This window comes from Peromyscus leucopus, chromosome 12 (assembly GCF_004664715.2).
Source record: "Peromyscus leucopus breed LL Stock chromosome 12, UCI_PerLeu_2.1, whole genome shotgun sequence".
Lineage (NCBI taxonomy): Eukaryota > Metazoa > Chordata > Mammalia > Rodentia > Cricetidae > Peromyscus > Peromyscus leucopus.
Genome location: NC_051073.1, coordinates 1,807,410 through 1,825,000, shown reverse-complemented (window position 1 = coordinate 1,825,000; position 17,591 = coordinate 1,807,410). Strand labels below are relative to the sequence as shown.

At 45.6% G+C, this 17,591-nt stretch overlaps 1 protein-coding gene across 1 annotated transcript in view; it reads right to left on the bottom strand.

Moving 5' to 3' along the window:
* LOC114700349 (Down syndrome cell adhesion molecule homolog) overlaps positions 1-17,591 on the bottom strand; it is a 216,542-nt gene that overhangs the window by 50,952 nt on the left and 147,999 nt on the right. The window contains exons 15-20 of the mRNA XM_037210023.1: positions 15,766-15,883; positions 13,659-13,822; positions 11,759-11,857; positions 8,749-8,937; positions 7,418-7,708; positions 4,341-4,517 (exon numbers count right to left, since the gene is read on the bottom strand). Coding sequence (XP_037065918.1) covers positions 4,341-4,517; positions 7,418-7,708; positions 8,749-8,937; positions 11,759-11,857; positions 13,659-13,822; positions 15,766-15,883 — 1,038 coding nt within the window. The remainder of the gene's footprint in view (positions 1-4,340; positions 4,518-7,417; positions 7,709-8,748; positions 8,938-11,758; positions 11,858-13,658; positions 13,823-15,765; positions 15,884-17,591) is intronic.

Sequence of the window (17,591 nt, the reverse complement as noted above, 5' to 3'; positions counted from 1 at the left end):
TGTGTGTGTGTGTGTGTGTGTTGGTGGTAGCTCATGTTATATAGGTGCACATGTGTGTACCTTTATGTGGAGATCAGAAGACACTCTTAGGCATGGCTCCTCAGGCACCATCCATCTGTCTACCTTTTTCTTTTGAGGTCAGGTCTTCCATGACCTGGAGCTTGACCAGAAAGGTGTCTGGCTGTTCACTGAGCCCCAGCAATCTGCCTGTTCCTACCTCCTCGGTGCTGGGATTACAATTGCATGTCACCAAATAACTAAGTAGTAACTGAGGATCAAACTCAGATGTTTATATTTATGAGGTGGGCACTTAACTGAACATCCCTCAGTCCTGATACCATGTTTTCTTAACCACAGTTTATTGGCTCGGCAATGAACCCCTTAGGGGACACCCTCTCTGCATTCTCCTCCCCTTTCCTAGCAGTGGGGGTTGACACTCCAGTGTGGAAGCATGTTTATTTTTCCTTTTTCCTCAAGCTTAAGTGCCTGCCTGAGCTTAGTTCAAGTTGCTTTTTGGTTTTTGAAATGGGGAGAGCTTTGGGTTGTTTACAGAGGAGAAACTAGTCAGTAGAATTAAGAAAATGGAAATGACTCTTCACAGTCCACCCCAAGTCTGCACCTTGTAAACCACGAACCCAGATTCTTGTTGAACTGACCACCTGACATTGGTCAGTTTGGAAATCTTCATTCATTCTGAAGCATGTTTGAAATAATGACTGTTTTTGTTTTAAGGGGAGAAGGGTGTTTTGCTAGAGAAACAGTCAAGTTGCTGCCAGGCAGCCAGGCCAACTGATCACCATCTTTATCTTACTTGAGGTAGAACTCTTGGTTTGGACATGCCAGCTGACCCCTGCTGAATGGCACCATCACAGGCTTTCAGTCTCTCAAAAATCCCCTCCTAAATAGCAGAGATTTTACTAATATTGGAGTGGAGTACTAGACCTGGGAATCAAATTTTTATTAGGTTGGGGCTGCTGGGATTCTGGGTCTGGCTGGTGACTCACTCTCTAACCTTGCAGTTCAAAGGATCTAGAAGTTGGGGAAAACCAGGGCATCTTTAAAAGCAAGAGGCAGCTTCTGAAGTCCTGGATAAGGATATAGATTTTAAAAATCTAGCACTTGGAGACAATTTAGAAGGTCGCTGTACTCTAAATTTAGTAAGTCCTCAGGAAGGGAGAATATAGGTTGGCTAAGCTGCTTCAGTCCCATTTTCTTTCATTTTATTTTTGCATAAAAGAATATTACCTTGTACTCCCTAACTAGGTTGCTCCTCTACACAGCACGATGTGCCATCCATGGAAACATTTCAGTTTTGTCCAACTTTGGACAATGCCACTCAATAAGAAGAACAATCTGAACTTGGCCTCGAATAACCTTAAGGACATCCATAAGACACTCCTATTTATACCTAATTCAAATTTGCTTACCCCATTTTTGATCCTGCTAAATGGATGTTCGAGTAACACCGATGTGTTCCTAGAAATACTGGCCTTGTTTTGGATAAGATAAGCATGGCAGGAAATGTTCTCTCCATGGATGAAGCCTATGGGAACTGATCTGAATGTAGGCACAGGATCTGTTTTACATGGGCCAGGTTTTAATTGAGTAGCATTACTAATGAATCCTGAGGGGTTAATAGGCACTTGTGACTTCAAACTCTGTGGCTGCATCTGTGTTGGAAATGTTTTATGCGGTTAATGGACATTTCAAGGGGGTAGGTAGTTTGTAGGTCTCTCTGGAGACTGGCCTGGCTTTCTCATTCTCTCTGTGGGTCCTTCACTTACTCTGTCCTTTTAAGGCAGCACTTCCTGGGGTTACAGAGAAATGATGATTGTGCCCCTTACTGTAACCCTTGCTCTAATACTTCTAAGGGATCACTGTCTACTGTCAGAGGGTCTTAGAGACCTTTTGATCCCCAGGACCTTGTCAATCTCTTGTGATCAAAAGTAATGGGGGATAAGAAAATGCTGTTACTATTTTTTTTTAGTGTTACATGTGACCCATGGTAGACAACCAACAGAGGTTTGCTAAATTAAATTCATCTCAACATGACCTTTAAGTCTGGCATTAGGAAGTGGTGGGGTCTGAACTGGGTACCACATTCCTTGCTTTATTGCCCCTCTCCTGTCAGACCCTTTGTGTTGGTACCCTGGTAGCTGGAACAAGGCACTTCTCTTGAATTCTTTGCCCCTTAGCACTCACAGGAATACATTCTGTTTCTCTTGCTACCTCCCTGTAAAAACCTTCCCACTAGCTAGCTCTTCCTTATCTCCTACACAAAGGAAACAAAACCACTTCAGGGACTGAGAGCCTGCACTCCCAGATGTGGTGGACTTCTCCTCTCACAAGCCCAACTGCAAAACACCAGAGTCTAAATGTAGAGATGCGAGCACTAAGATGCTAACCCCAGGACAGTCTCTGGACACAGCCCTTTCAACACAACAACTAAAGGCCAAGGAACTGGTAAGGAGGAAAACTTGAAACTTTGTGGGTCTTCTATCAGTCGAACCTGTTAGCAACAGCTTTTGTTGGAAATGTTCTTGGCAACAAAAGGTTGTGTTAGGTGCTGAGGTTACAGGTACAGTCATGAAAATAAAGCAGTAGCTGAGGGAGTGGGAAGGAAGTGGGGGAGGGGCTTGGCAGGGTGATACAGCCCTGAGAAGCTCCGCCCAGCTAGCTCATCCATCCGCTACCACACTGGTGTGAGTCAACACAGGTCATCAATAAGACACTTCATGGTTGGTATGAAGAGTCTCAGGCAATTCACAGCCTTTTATATGGAACTAGTTTGAGATTGCTATCTACATGGAAGGACTGCCACTGGATACCTCAAAGATAATGTTCCCAAAGTCCAGGCCATTGGGATTTATGGTGAAAGAGGGTTATCAAAATGTCCATTTGATTCTTTAGTGACAGACACCCCAAGTGCAATGCAACATGGTTCTTTTTGTCGAATTTCTCAACACACTGGGTATTATTCTATCTTTGTGGCGGGCTCCCACTCTTAGCTTCCCACTCTCTTCTCATTTGGGACTCACCCCTAACTCCTTCACACTGATTCAGGATTTGTCCGAAGCCCTGTTTTGGCATGTGTGACCTATTAGATGCTGAGGCACGCACATCTCAGTAGTACTCAGAGTTGCCTTTATCTATGAGAAGCATCAGCAAAGTGCTTAGGTTATCTACAAAATCGAAATGCAATTGGCTTAGGAAGAATGTTTTGATGAGACTGACAGATGACACATCTGAATTTCTGGGCTCTGGGATCTTTAATGGAAAGACAGTTAAAATGTGCAGATGGGCTGAAAGGGACTTCAAGTTGGTGAAGTGAGGGGAAATTGATAGTAATAAGTGTGAGTGAGGGGCACATGCCAGGAGACTTCTGGAGAGAGAAGATGGACCAGACAGCATCATGCCCAGCTGTGCTAATAGGATCAGGGTCAAGTTAAGCACTTACAGATGAGATCAAGGTCTCCTGAGTATGGAATCAAGGCCTCTGGGTACCATGGGCGTGTTTGGGGGGCTGTCTCAAGGCTTACTCCTGGAATGTAACTCTGAAGGCTATGTAGCTGTGACACTGCTCCACACTGTCTTGATACTGAAATGAAAATACTCTGTGGGTGCCCCGTCAAACAATGGCTTGGTCGAAGACCTGATAAGTAGGAGGTACAGAATGTTTTCCTCCCAGAGTTACTTATTTGAAATTCTTTGCACTCACACTGCAGAGTAAGGGCTGCTGGCCAGAAAGTGTGAAGAGCTTCCTCACCCAGAACCACACAGTCAGACCCTGGAGAAATGGAATCTATTCACCATGGCTCTCTAGCCTGTGTCCCACATCTTCTGCTGTGTTTTCCTTACAGTTAAACTCTAATTCAGGAAAGGGTGTACTTTCTGCATCACTACACTCTGCCTATCCCATAAGCCCCTATCTCTGCTTCCAGGCAACATCATTTTCATTTCCAGAGCAAATCTCAAAGCTTTTTTTTTTTTTTTTTTTTTTTTTTGCTAAAGCCGTAATTGGTGACTTTACCAGAACCACTGAAAATCAAACAGAGCAGGCTTGAAAATCCCATGAGAAATTAATTTTCTTTGTCTGGCAATATCTAGGATTTAGGGGACTTGTAAGGGGGCTGCTTACACTCCATTTCTGATTGTGTGTGATTGAATGCTTTGGGTCCCCACCTCCCCAACAGGGCTTCAAAGTCTTTCAGAGGCCACATCAGTCACTGAATCATAGCTGGCAGAGCAGGCTCCTAGGGGACATGTCTTCCCTCTGGAGAGTGGCCTCTGGCTGACCTCTCTTCCGGGGACACATGGTGTCCCCAGGCACCTGGACCTACCTCTCAGCCTCTTCAGTCTCTGTTCCCGCCGTCTCCTCCGCACAACCAGCAGAAGCACAAAGAGAAGCAGGACGCCGATCAGGATGCAGGAGATGGTCACTAGGATCTTGAGCCCTTCGTTGGTGGTCAGCCCTTCTTCGCTTTGGACAACTGACTTAATGAGTGGAGGGATTGTACCTGAAAGCAGGGCCACGATGTTAGATGACTATTAATGGCGACAGCATGGTGGAGTTTTTAGGGATGACAGGTTACAGAAAAAAACCGCGCGGTGTGATTGATCCAAGGGTGTCTGTGTGATGAGGAAATGAGAGGAACTTTTCCACAAGTCTCTGGATTGACAAGCTCACTCGTCTTCCCTTGGCCCAAACTCCTCCAGTCTAGCACATCTTTGTAAAGGACTGTGTTTTGCACAGCACTGTAGGATGCCACCACCTGACAGTAGGATGCCTGGGCTCTGGCTCACAAAAGCCACATTAATTCACCTGAAATCCAATGCCCACTTGGCTGTCAGGCATTGTGCTTTTGCTAAAGGCTGTTTGAAAAAGTGCATATGAAAAGAAGAACAATAGGTTTGTCAACTGGATGGAAGAGCCCCTGAGGGGAGGATGTGAGGTACTCCAGCCTAAAGAAGGGTATACCTTTTATCTTTTGATTATTCTCTTGATCTCAATCCTATTTTCACAGCTGCTTTTAAAATTCCCAGTTTAGGGCAGAAGAGCAAAGGGCAACCTTTCAAACGGGGTCCATCTGGGCCGCTGCCAGGGCATTGTTATACTGCTCTACAAATTCAGATTATTTAGAACCAAAAGAAAAAGCAGACATGAACTGAACTCTGGGCTGTCTTAAGATGCTTTCCACCCCGAGGCTGAGCACGGGTGCAGAGATCTAAACAGACATCTGTGTTTTATGGGGCACACATCTTGCCATCCTCCATTATATAAGGCGCTCCATTCTCACTGCCTTTTCCATGTAAACCAGAAAGCCAAGGCTTTAGGAAAAAAAATATCATTTCTCCAAGAGCAAAAATGATCTTATCTTGCATTTAGTAATTGGAGCAGTGAAAATACAACCGTTGGCCCTCTCTGATCTCTGCTGGAGTCGAGCAGAGTTCTTCCAATTTCACAGCATCTCTGGCAGCAGACCCAATCTTGCAAATAACCAGACACCAAGAAAGAGACACAGAAGAGGCACCTGTGAGGCTGGTCTGTGCATAGGACACTGCAAGGACAAGCCGAAAGTTTTGGAAAAGGTAAACAGTGGAGACTCAGATAAAGAGGTAGAGAAGTTGTGGATCTGACTGACATGAATATCAGGTCAATTTCTGTTTCAAGTTTGTTTGTCCTAAAATGAAAACAGTATCTTCAGGCATATGTGACAAAAGAGATTCTAAAGGTACACAGCCATGGTACCAATTCAGAGATATCTACTGTCCTTTACAAGACAGTATAAAACTATGTACTCTTATTTCTTTGTGCCATTAAATTATTTCAGAAAATATAATGCACCTTACATGCACTTTTCTAATAGGTTCTTGAGTGAAGTGAGAACATTATACGTGTCCCAGTGGCTGAATATTTAAAGTCTGAAGACTATTTGTGCCAGAACTCCTAGTGACATCATCAGATGTGAGCATGCCATCCACGTGTGGATTTCAGCAAGCTCTCCGGCATCTGCCCATATGTGAGCATAGCCGTGGGCTAGAGTGGAGGTGTCCAAAGTGACAAGAATACTAACTACACAACTGGGTATGTGCTTTCAGGGAGCTTGGGGGAAGCCTTAAATGCTAAGCACTTCATAAAAGCCATGGTCTTGGCACTTTGGTGTGTAAGAACAGAGAATTAAGCCCCATTGGGAGAAGAACCTTAGACATGAATGCTGCTCTGCCTATGCATGACCCTTGGGACAAGGACTTCTCTAAATAAAGACACACAGAGGACAGAAGGAGGCAATGTAAGAGGGGACTGGGCCTTTGAAGGGGAGGACAGCTATCCAAAAGTACAATGGCTGACCCTGTGCCAGATTCCAGGGCTACAGCAGACCACTGGGTAGAGCCCCAACACCAGAAGAGTTTCCCTCTTGGGTCCTTCCTGCAACAGCAAGAGGAATTTGGTTCTATCTGAGAAGGGCTTTAGAAGCAATGATTGAAGGCAGGAGGTAGACACAAGCAGGATTAGCACAGTGTCCAGAGAGGAAAGAACAACTCGGCCTACTGGGACCACCGTCCATTCTGAGTAGTGGAAGGGACAGAAGGCTGAGAGGGGAGCTGGCCCACAGCTCCAAACAGCCTGATGAATCACCACTGGTGATCAGAACCTATCACTGCGATTCAACAAGTGAGGGTTACCGTGAGGCTACAGAACCATCATGAAATGCTGCAAGCAAGGCCTCCCAGAGGACCCGTTAACTAACCCTGGAGATGCTGCCTCAGCTCGCTGAGCTGGGTGATGCTCAAGTATCAGTAAGAGACCTCCCCCCAATATTAGAGAAAGGGTCAGAATTTAAATCAATTGGTTTGGGGCAACAAAAGGTCAAGAGACTCCCTGTCTTTCAGAGTGTGCCACATGTGTGTGCACAGGCCCGCTGTGACCCCGTTCGACATTCTATTCCCCTCAGTGCCTCTGCTGCTTCTGCTCAGACTAACCTAACTTCCTTGGCCATGGAAAACTGTTGCGCACATGCATTTTAAGGGTGTAATGAGAGCAAACAGAAAGTTGTTGTGTGGATTGGGATGGGTGGGGGAGGGGTGGGAGACAACAAAAGCAGTGTTAGCTCACAGTCATTTGCAAAGCAACAGAACCATGAGGCAGAGTCCTTCAGAGAAGCCAGCTCCTGCACTAAGACTCCCAAGGGAGTTCATGTTGGTCCTCAGTCCCTTTTTAATGGACACACGGTGATGGTCCCCTGTGTGCCATGGACTAGGAAGCCCACAGAGAGGGGGCTGAACGGCCCACACCCTCATGGGCTTTGGGGGCACTGCTCACTCTGTGATAACGACAAGTGTCTCCTAGGAGAGGGAATAGCAAACATGTGCCCATCCCCGAGCCACAAACAGGAAAGCCAGGACGCCTGGAGCTTACTGCCGTCGTAGTTCAGCGTGGCGAAGTTGGCTTGCTTCTCGGCGCAGCCGGCACTGTTACACACGCGCATCTGCAGCTCATACCACGTAGCTTCCTGCAGGTCGTACAGAATGTAGGACTTGGAGAGGGAGGTCCTCTGAGCCGTGGTCCAGACTGTGGTCCCGAAGGGTCTGTACTCCAGAGTGAAGGAGGTGATGGGACAGCCTCCGTCATTCCAGCCAATCAGATTCAGCCTCACCCGGGTGGTGTTGATGCTGGCGAAGAGCTCCTGCTCCTTGGAAAACTGGGGTTCTGTGGGAGACAGGCAGTGTTACTTGTGGGTAAATGGGTGACCACACTGTGTTCAGGTGTTTGCCTGGGCTACTGTCTCAGCAGAGCCTAGCTCTGGCGAAGGCCAGATCACCAGTCATTCTCAGCAGGAACAAAACCTTGGGAACCAACAAGTTGTCCCGACCACAAGGACCTGAGCGTGAGTGAAAGTTGAATGGATACAAGCTATTTTTTTACACAGTGTAGAGTTCTCTGAAGAACAGCTCTACTTTCTTATGTGGAATCCTTCAGTGGTTCACACTGCAGCATGCAGAGCTGAGTAATTTCCCTTCTCATGTAGATACCGAGTGGAGATTTGGGAGAAGACAGAGTGGGATTTGGGGGGTATTAACAGCTTTCTCTACAGTCCAAACACCTAGTTCAGGGGCCTCAGACATAGCAGGCATCATTCTACACAGACCAACCCCGTGTCCCCGAATCCTCATCCTGTTATCCAAGACTCAGGAGCTAGATCCAAATACTGCCTCTCTCCAGCCATCTGGGCTTCCTCCCCTTGTAGGAAAGGAGCTCATCAGACCTTTCTTCTCCTTGCTACACAGTAAGGAGCCATGTCCCCCCTTCTTTCCAGCATCTCCAGCTGACCCTTGACCCCTGGGAACTGCTTCCCTGGGCTTCATCTCCTTGAACTTCTACTTATTTCAGATAAAATCCCAATTCACTTCGAAGTGCTAACCTATTAGCCTAGTCATTTTCAGCCTGAAAATCTTTGAGGACAGGTGCCCCACCCATTTCACGGCTGCCCAGCCTGGGCACTCTTGTTGAGACTTTTCCTAGGGGAATCTTCTTTGAACTGCAAATGAAAGAATGAGGTAGGGGACCAAAACGTTCTGAAAGGTTCTGTGGTCTCTCTCATCACTCTGTCACTCTTCCAGTTTCATTTCAGGAATGAGAAAATTCAAGTACATAAAAAACGACTACTAAGTATTTGCTGAGTCTTTCGTGATCCTCCCTCCTTCGTGCTGGGAGACAAGAAATAGAGAAATGGCAGGCAGGTGTCTCACCTTTTCCCAGAGTTTTCGCTTCTATGATTTCGCTTATGCGCCCCGGTCCCACTCCATTTTGGGCAGTAAGAGTGAACTTATACCAGGTCCCACACTTCAGGTTTTCCAAGCGGTAGGAGCGCTCACTGGGGCTGATGGGAAAACTACCCCACTGTTCACTGTTGTCCTCGGAATATTGCAGGATGTAGCCTACAAGAATCAAGAAATGTCCTAGTGAGCATTCTCTGAGGTAATAGGATGAGTTCTCCAAGTCTGGGTGTTTTTAGAAGAGAATAATTCTAGCTCTTCCTGATTCCAGGAAGTTTCCCCCACATGGGGAGACGTGCTGGGGTGAACTGATCAGTGAGTCACTTTGGCCACACAAGACATTATTACTGTGGTAACATTACTATGCTTCTTTCCATGCCCACTGAACACCACATTGGACAGTATGGGATGAGTACTAAGCTGTCAAATGTCTGTCTCTCAGGGCACATGTCTAAATCTTTGGGTAAGGCTGCAAGGGGCTATGTTGACAATGGGGATGGAGTGAGAGTAGGAGCCTTCATGATTACCTCCTTCCTACACAGTACTGGGAGGACAGTTGCAGTCACAGGCAATATTGGCTCCAAGCCCTGCAGCCATCCCAACATTTCTATAGCAACCTGGCTTCTCCTCAGGGTGAATGGTTCACTTGAAAATTCATTTCTCATCTCTGCCTATAACCACTCTCTTCATGGTGTCTGCTACCACTGACCACTGTCCATACCAGACAGTGCCCTAAGCACCTTGCTTATGTCACCCCACACAATGCCACAAACTGTGCTCTGATCCCACAGTGCCAGTGCTGGTGACAACTGAGCAGCGAGGGAGATGCAAACTTCCTCAACAGGGGGCCTTGTACCCGTACCTTGCTCTGGTGTCCTTGAAACTGTTTCTTATGTTCTTTATCACTGATCTCTGTAGTTATGTTTCTGAGGTCAGATGTGTCCTCTCTGCTCTGCCCCTTGGCACCTAGACTGTCATAATCTGACTTGTGCGCGGTGTCAGGGCCTTAGGGGACTAATATCTTCTATCTCTCCCTGGGGACTTCCTCTTTTAACACAGAACACTTCTCATCTGACACACTGCAGGGGTTCCATGCCCAAACCAGTGCCATTCAGACTCCCCAAGTGCCTCCCTGGAGTATCGTTCACCGCTGCTTCTGTCTCCCGTTGTTATCAGTATCTTCCATACGTATTTCACCTGCCTGTTCTCTCTGGCTTCCTGGACCTCTTTGCCCCCCGTTATGTTCCTAACCTGAGCTCCCCCAAGATAAACCATCTCCGTAGAAGATCTGCTCTCAGCCTCCACTCCAGCTCGCTTGTATCTTGGGAACCGTGCTTTGCTCTCATTTCCTACCGCCGAGACCACCTCTATACCTAAGTAATTTGGCTACCTGATTTCTGTTCCCTAATGCTGTTGCTGGATTCTCTGACAAGAACATCCATCAGTACAGGTGCCCAATTTATGATGCCCTCCAATGCCAGTGGCTTTAGGGAGCACAGTTTTTCAGGGATGTTCTGAAATTTCCTGGGACACTTGACTTGGAAATTCTTCATCAACCCAATTAGCTTCATTTCCAAGACCTTCTATGCTGGCAGCTACCAGGTCTCTCTCAAATTATGATGCTAACAAAATTCGAACTGTCTGGGATCTAGATCCTGCATTCTCTGAGTCCATTTATTTTCTCTGAGAATTTTCTCTCTCTGCTTTGTGAGGCCATTGGTAGCCCTTGAGCCCAGTTGCCTTGATTGGCATCCACACTTCACCCACTTGTCACAAACTTTGGTGCCCTGTGGCCCTCTCCCCTCCCCAGCTGCCCAGCGTCACCCCGATTGCTGCAGTAATTTGACCGCCACGGTTTGTGCTGTGTGGCGCCTGCAGCTGGGTCCTGGCGGCTTCTTGGCAGCAGTGATTTTGTTCCTCTGCTAATGAGTCCCTGTGCCTTGCACATGGCAGCCGTTTCAAAGCTGTCCCACGCTCCTCAAACCCACAGGCACAGCCTCACCCCTAATCATCAGCTATTTTTACAGAGTAACCTCACCTTTTTATTTCTGACAGAAATAAAAGGAAGAGTCTCCCTTCAGCCAGCGCCCAACAACTGGCTCTAAAAGACAGCCACGTCCTGGTGAGTGGCACTTGTGATATCCGGGGAGTGTGACTATTTTCAGGGAGGCCGCCGTGCTGAGAGTTAAGCTGAAGGAGCTGGGGTGCCATGGCCCCAGAAGCCAGAAGCTGGCTGGGTGCCCCATGGCTCCACCTGGCCATTTCTGAGTCTTTTGTCTGCCCTCCCTTGAGTCTAAGCTCCCTCCTCTTGCGTGACCTCTGTTGTGCCCTGGCACTCATTCTCTGAATGAAAGACCTTTCCTTGTCTATGGATCACTAGATTGCGCCCCAACTCCACTCATGACAGAATGACCAGGGCATCTCTCCACTTCAGTGGCAGCCTCCCTCAGACCTCGCTGCAGCTCACAATTCCAAGCCTTCTGGCAAACATGTTGTTTCCAATCTGAACGCCCCGCACCTTTAATTACATGCAAGGACAGTAACTGGTGAGTTGAAGGAACGATGTAGAGCTGACAAAATCTGGGGGAAAATAAACTAACACCTAACAGTTATTTGATAAGGAGATGCTACACTTATTACAACTTAATGACTTTCTTACATGATTCTGGACAGCTGGAAAGGAGAAATGACCACAAGTTACTAAAATTGGAAACCAACAAGAACAGCATGGCTTCTAGTGGAGAAAACTAGGTGGCCCTCATTGTTTCCTTTAGTTGTTAATAGTTCACTATTAATTATATTAACTATAGGTTTGCAGACACCACAAAAACAGATGTATGCTTCAGAAGCATGCATAGATAATTGGGAAATTAATTTTCTGAAGTGATAAACTATCACATAACAGTTATTTGGTGAAGATGTGTCACGTTTTGGCCAGTGGATAACTCTACAGAATAGTGATTTGGATGGCTCATCTCATTACCTCTGATGGAGCTACCCCCATTGTCTCCAGGGAGCCAGGAGAGGGTGATGGAGGAAGAGGTTGTTTTGGATACAGTGAGCCGAGGCTGATCTGGTGGAACTAGAGAGGAAACAGTTTGTAGAAAACAAGAATTAGTTTTTCACATCTTCAATCCTCTGTAACAGTCATTTACCAAATCATTTGTAACAGCCATTGATTAAATATGTGTTTTAGGTTGCCAAAATAGGCAATTCATTTCTGTCAAACTGTCTGTTCCGTTGATATCCCAGCCTGAAGAGACAGAATGCAATGGATCTGTTATTTAAGGAAAAGCCAACCACAGTTCTATCTCAACTTCCTTCATTTCCTCACCATCCCTTGGATTCCTGAGTTGTTCATTACGGACTGAAATCTTTAAATTTACTGAGGACATAGGCACTAATTTACTCTGAATTTCATCCAGGAAATTAATTGGAAATGATAGACACACTTAGCTGCTCTGCTTTTCCCAAGAAAAAGAAAGGGGAAATTCATTTAGTAGGAAGAATAATTATAAAAACTTCCATGCTTCAAGGCACAGCACGTGTACACACACACACACACATACACACACACACACACACATCCACACAAAAATGCACACACACACAAAAACAAGCACACATATATATATTATATATATGCATACACATGCACATATATAAGCATATATACAATCACATACACATGAGTACACACACATGCACATGCATGCATATGTACACACACAAACAAGCACATATACACACATACATATAGGCAGACACATGTAAACACAGATATATACATGTGCACACACAGGCATACACACACTCATACACATGCATAAAGAGCCCTGAAAACCAAAGCTGAGATGTGACAGCAGTTGTGGCAATGTGTACCCAACCATATGCAAGGCTTGAGGGACATACACTGCTAAACAGTGGCCTTAATTCAATTCTGGACAAAACACTAAATCAATTCACAATCAGATCATCCCAGACTTAGAGAGCACTCACATAAAACATCCTCTCTTCCTGTGAGGAAAGCCTGAGATGTTGACCAAAGGCCTGAAATACTGACCCATCTTCTTAGAAAAATAATTTAATGGTAGCTTCATCAATTCCCTAGAACTATCCTGATTTCAATTAACTCAAAATTCAAGATAGATTTCCCAGTACTCTTAGAACATAAGGTTCCCCACCATCTTGTCCTACCCAGGAGAGTACTGAGGGTATTTTCACTTGCTGTGCTCTGTTAACATGACAGTATCTGAATCCAAAGAAGCACACACTTTAATTTTCCTCTGATAAAATATCCATACTGCAACTAAATCTGAACCCAATCAATAGTCATGTGGGCTTTGCACACTGATTTAATATCACATTATTTGAAGGTGGCTGTGTATATTTTGTTTATGACAATAAATTACTAAATACCTTATATCAAATACAAAGTCTAACAATGAGCTTAGAGCTTCAATCAGTGCCTCTATGAAGAGCTGAAACTCTAAGCCTCTTGTTATACTACTTAACTTTGTAGCTGGTGCAAGATATTTCATTGTTTATTGACTTAATTAGCAGACATAAATGATCACACTCAGAGACTTACTTTCCATGAATGCTGTACTGGTTACACATGTGTGAGTTGAAATTATCAAGAAGAACTTTTTTTCAGAGATGTTCACATATAGAAATAAGAGACTAGGCACTTTATATGTAAGAAAAAAAACCAATATGTGGCTTTTGATTTGTTCAGTTTATATTTTCCAAACTGAACATGGTATTTACAAAACGAAAATAGCAATGGGTTGTTTTTGAGTTGGCTCAATTTTGCTATCTGCATGTAAGGCACATGTAGTAAAAGATCATTCAAGACCTCCTACCCCCCCCCCACTTTGTACCTTGTACTTGCAAATTTAAAATGATCTCATCCGATCCCCAGTTGTTATTGGCGACACAGCTGTAATAGCCCGAGTCCTCTGCTTTCACCGTGCGAATGATGAAGCTTCCGTTGCTGAAGATGCTCCTACGGCCGTCAATCGTCACCAGGCTGGGTGTCCCGTTACTACCTCACAGGAAGAAAAATGCACAGATTAAAGAAATTACAACCCACATTAGCTGAGGTTGGCAAGAAGCATTAAGCCTTGTCCAGAGCAAACAATTGCAACCTCAATTATTTTTGCATTATGAAATAACTATGCTGTGATTATTTGACAAACTACTGACTAGTAGAGATTTAAAAAAAATCTGTCATGCAGAAGAAGAGCTGTGTTCATTGCCAAGAATCTAGCTCAACTAGTGGTCAAGTGCTCACGACTATTGTCACACTTACATGTCTCTCTTTCCTCTACTCCTCAGGCTTTGGAGACTTTCTCACTGTGGCGATTGTGAGAAGATCTCTTGTTGGCAGAAGGGCCAGCTTGACCAAATCATGCATGGCAAACTAAATTTTGTGATCTCTTATAGACTTAAAATCACTTTCAGATTACAGTTCTTAATGAACGTGACATACACAGAACAACCTGGCATCTCAAGGGAGCACAAAGCTGAATCTCCCGTGAAGAGTTCTTTGTCATCACAACCACAGGCCAAGGTGGCAGATTGTCCAGTTGACTGGGGTCACTCTCAGGTAAGGCAGAGTGCCAGCTTGACTCAGGGAGCTTATGAATTTACTTTGGATTAACCAACTTAAAATGTAATGAGAAAATTGCTCACAGGACCCAATCCATTATTTCAACCATTTACGCTTGTAAGTGCTTTTGTTTGAAAATAGGCACCCTTCTGAATCTGTTATTTTAAATCTCCATGCCTATCAGTGAATGTTCAGCCTCTATTTATATCTTAATTTCTCCCCCTGCATAGAGATAAAGCATGTTTAAGAGACACGTGGACAGAACTCATTGAATGCTCTTTCCTTCTATCTTGCTTTATTATCACAGTAATCACTATTAAGTATGGAGAACCAGCTTTTCTGTTAGTCAAGTTCTAGTGTTTCATTTCTTTTTCTTGGGACAAGTTCTCGCTATGTGGCCCAGCAGGCTGGCCTCAAACTGGCCATTTTCCTGCCATAGCCTCTCAAGAGCTGGAACTACATGGGACCGCGTTCCATCTCTTATTTTGCTTTAATTATGTGTGTATGTGGGGAGAGGGGTGCGTAAGTGTATCACTCATGGAGGAAAGAGGCTTTGGATTGCCCTGGAGCTGGAGTGACAGGCAGTTATGAGGCACTGGATATGGGTGCTGGGAACCAAACTCAGATCCCCTGACAGGTCAGTACTGAGCCATTTCTCCAACCCCTCCATTTCTTAAAGCTCCTTCTTGGGGCACGTGCCTGAGGTTATACTGTCCTTATCTCTGAAGATGAGAGAGCTGGTAAAGCTCTTGATGACCTGAGCACCTTGTCTCCATGCCCTGGTAATATAGAGCAACTCCACCGTGCTACTTGGTTATTCTGACTCCTCTCCTAACAAGTGTTTTCATGGATTTCAGGGTCTGGACTGGTAGAGGACTGATATACACAGTTGATCAAGACCACATGCTCCTAAGCAATTTCTCCTGATGGAGTTAGATGCTCCAAGGTCAGTACTGGCTGCTATTTCTACCTCATTTCAGGAGAGTGCTAGGTTTCTTCAGCTTCCATTAATATGCATGAGGTAGGGGTTGGCGTGTAGCCCAGTGGGTAGAGTGCTTGCCTAGCATGGACGAGGCTCTGGATTTGATGCTTTGCATTGAATATAGTGGGCATGGTGGCACATGCCTGTAATCTTAACACTAGGGAAATAGAGGCAGGAGGTCAGACATTCAAGGTCATCCTTGATTATAGAGTTCTGGGCTAGCTTGGACTACAACAAACAGTATGTGAGTATGTGTGTGTGTGTGTGTGTGTGTGTGTGTGTGTGTGTGTGTGTGTGTGTGTGTACAGAGTAGAAGCCCACTAGATTTAGTACAAGGCTGCCTGACATACTGGCTAAGGGCTCACTAAAAGGCATACATTGGGTTACTGGTTACCTGTCTTTCATCCATTTTACTGCCGGTGAGGGGTCTCCAACAGCTTTACAAGGCAAGACAATGTCCTTCATCCATGGAGTAGTCACCGTTCCACTGAAGGTGAGGATCCGAGCAGGAGCTACAATACAAAAGAGCAGACTATCTACACAGAGCCAAGGTGACCTTCCCAACAGAGCAGCACCCCCCACGCCGAGTCAATTAACACTGCAGCTGTGGGTGCTCTGGTATCTGCCTTATAAGGGGTTTTCCATGTAAGGACATGCTCACATATGAGAGTCTCCACTGCAGCATCTTTTCCTTCTACTAACCAAAATATAAGCAGTACATTAAACACTTGGAGTTTCATAAGCCAGGCAACTCCAAGCTGTGTTTTCTATGAGCTCAATTATTTTTTCAGAGTACTTTATGAAGCGATTCGTCTCGGGCCCCAAAACTGCACGTTAAAATATACTTTTAATATCTGAGAGAATAGACAACATAAAACATAAAGTCCAATGGCCAGAAGAAGTAAATCTGGACCAACGCTATTTACTGGCTGTATGATTCTTTGTCCACTTCCCCACACAGCTTGATCTTTAACTCATGCACACACTAAGGAAAGGGGACAGCTAAGGGTGGGCATGGGCTTGGGATAATGGTTCACCCAATGCCACTAGTTTCAGTGATTCTCAGGACTGGTAGATACCAAGGTTCTTCCAAGGAAAACAACCCCCACGTGTGCCATCCACCAGACACTACTTCCTTGGTGCACAAGCCCCAAGGCAGAGACTACTCTTCGTTATTTGAGTCAGCACGCTTGGGCGTGCAATGGAGGCTGGGTATGCAGGAAGGAGGGGCAGGTTTTCCTTGTAGGAGCTCAACCTGGCTAGATACTCAGACATGGAGATGACAAGTGGAAAGCCCCCAACTGACTCTGGATCCACACAAATGGACCAGAGCTGCCGGGACCCCTGCACGGTGTCTGGGCTTGGGGACTTAATATTGGCCAAAGGAGGGGAGGGGAGGGAGCCCTGCGATCCCTGGAACCACCGAGTCTGGCACAGAGCACCGACTATTACAAACCACCAAATCCATTCCTGTTACCGTTGTCCTAAACACGGCGGGCAAACGCCAGCTGGCTCAGAAGCTGGGCTTTGGGGATGAGGAACTTTTCTAGCCAGTCTGGGCCATGTGTGTGAAGTGACTCCTCACGGAGGCAGGAATGTCCTAAGGCTGAGGCTGCTTTTACCAATCAGCTTTGGTGGTTTTTGGCATTTTTCTTTTCCAGTCTCCCAGGACTGTCCTCTATATTTAAGAGAATGCCCTCAGGGGCCTTTGAAGCTTTTAAATGGCCATTCACTTTAAGAAGTATACATTTATATCCAAACTCAATGGTATAGAGAACTGTGTAGTCTTAAAGACGTCAGTAAGAAGAGAAACTGGAGGGGTATAAATGGCAGCTCTCTGTATGTACCCCACACTTCTGAAATCTGAAGCTGTTCTGAAAAATAAAGTATACCTCACAGACAGACAGATAGACACACACACACACATAAAAGTGCACACACAGGTACATGCATTTTACACACACACAGAGAAACAAAGAAAGAATACACACACACACACACACACACACACACACACACACACACACACATCCATGAGCTTCCCTCCTTAAATCTCCTACAGTATCTTGGCATTTCACTCTGAGTGGGGTCTGAAACCCTAAATACCATCCCGCGGTCCTAGCAGGACCAGATCCAGGCCTTTTTTCCTTCCGTCCTCATAGAGTGCTCTTCCCTCTGGTGGCTCCACTCAGTTCCTACACTGCTGCCACTGTGTGCTGA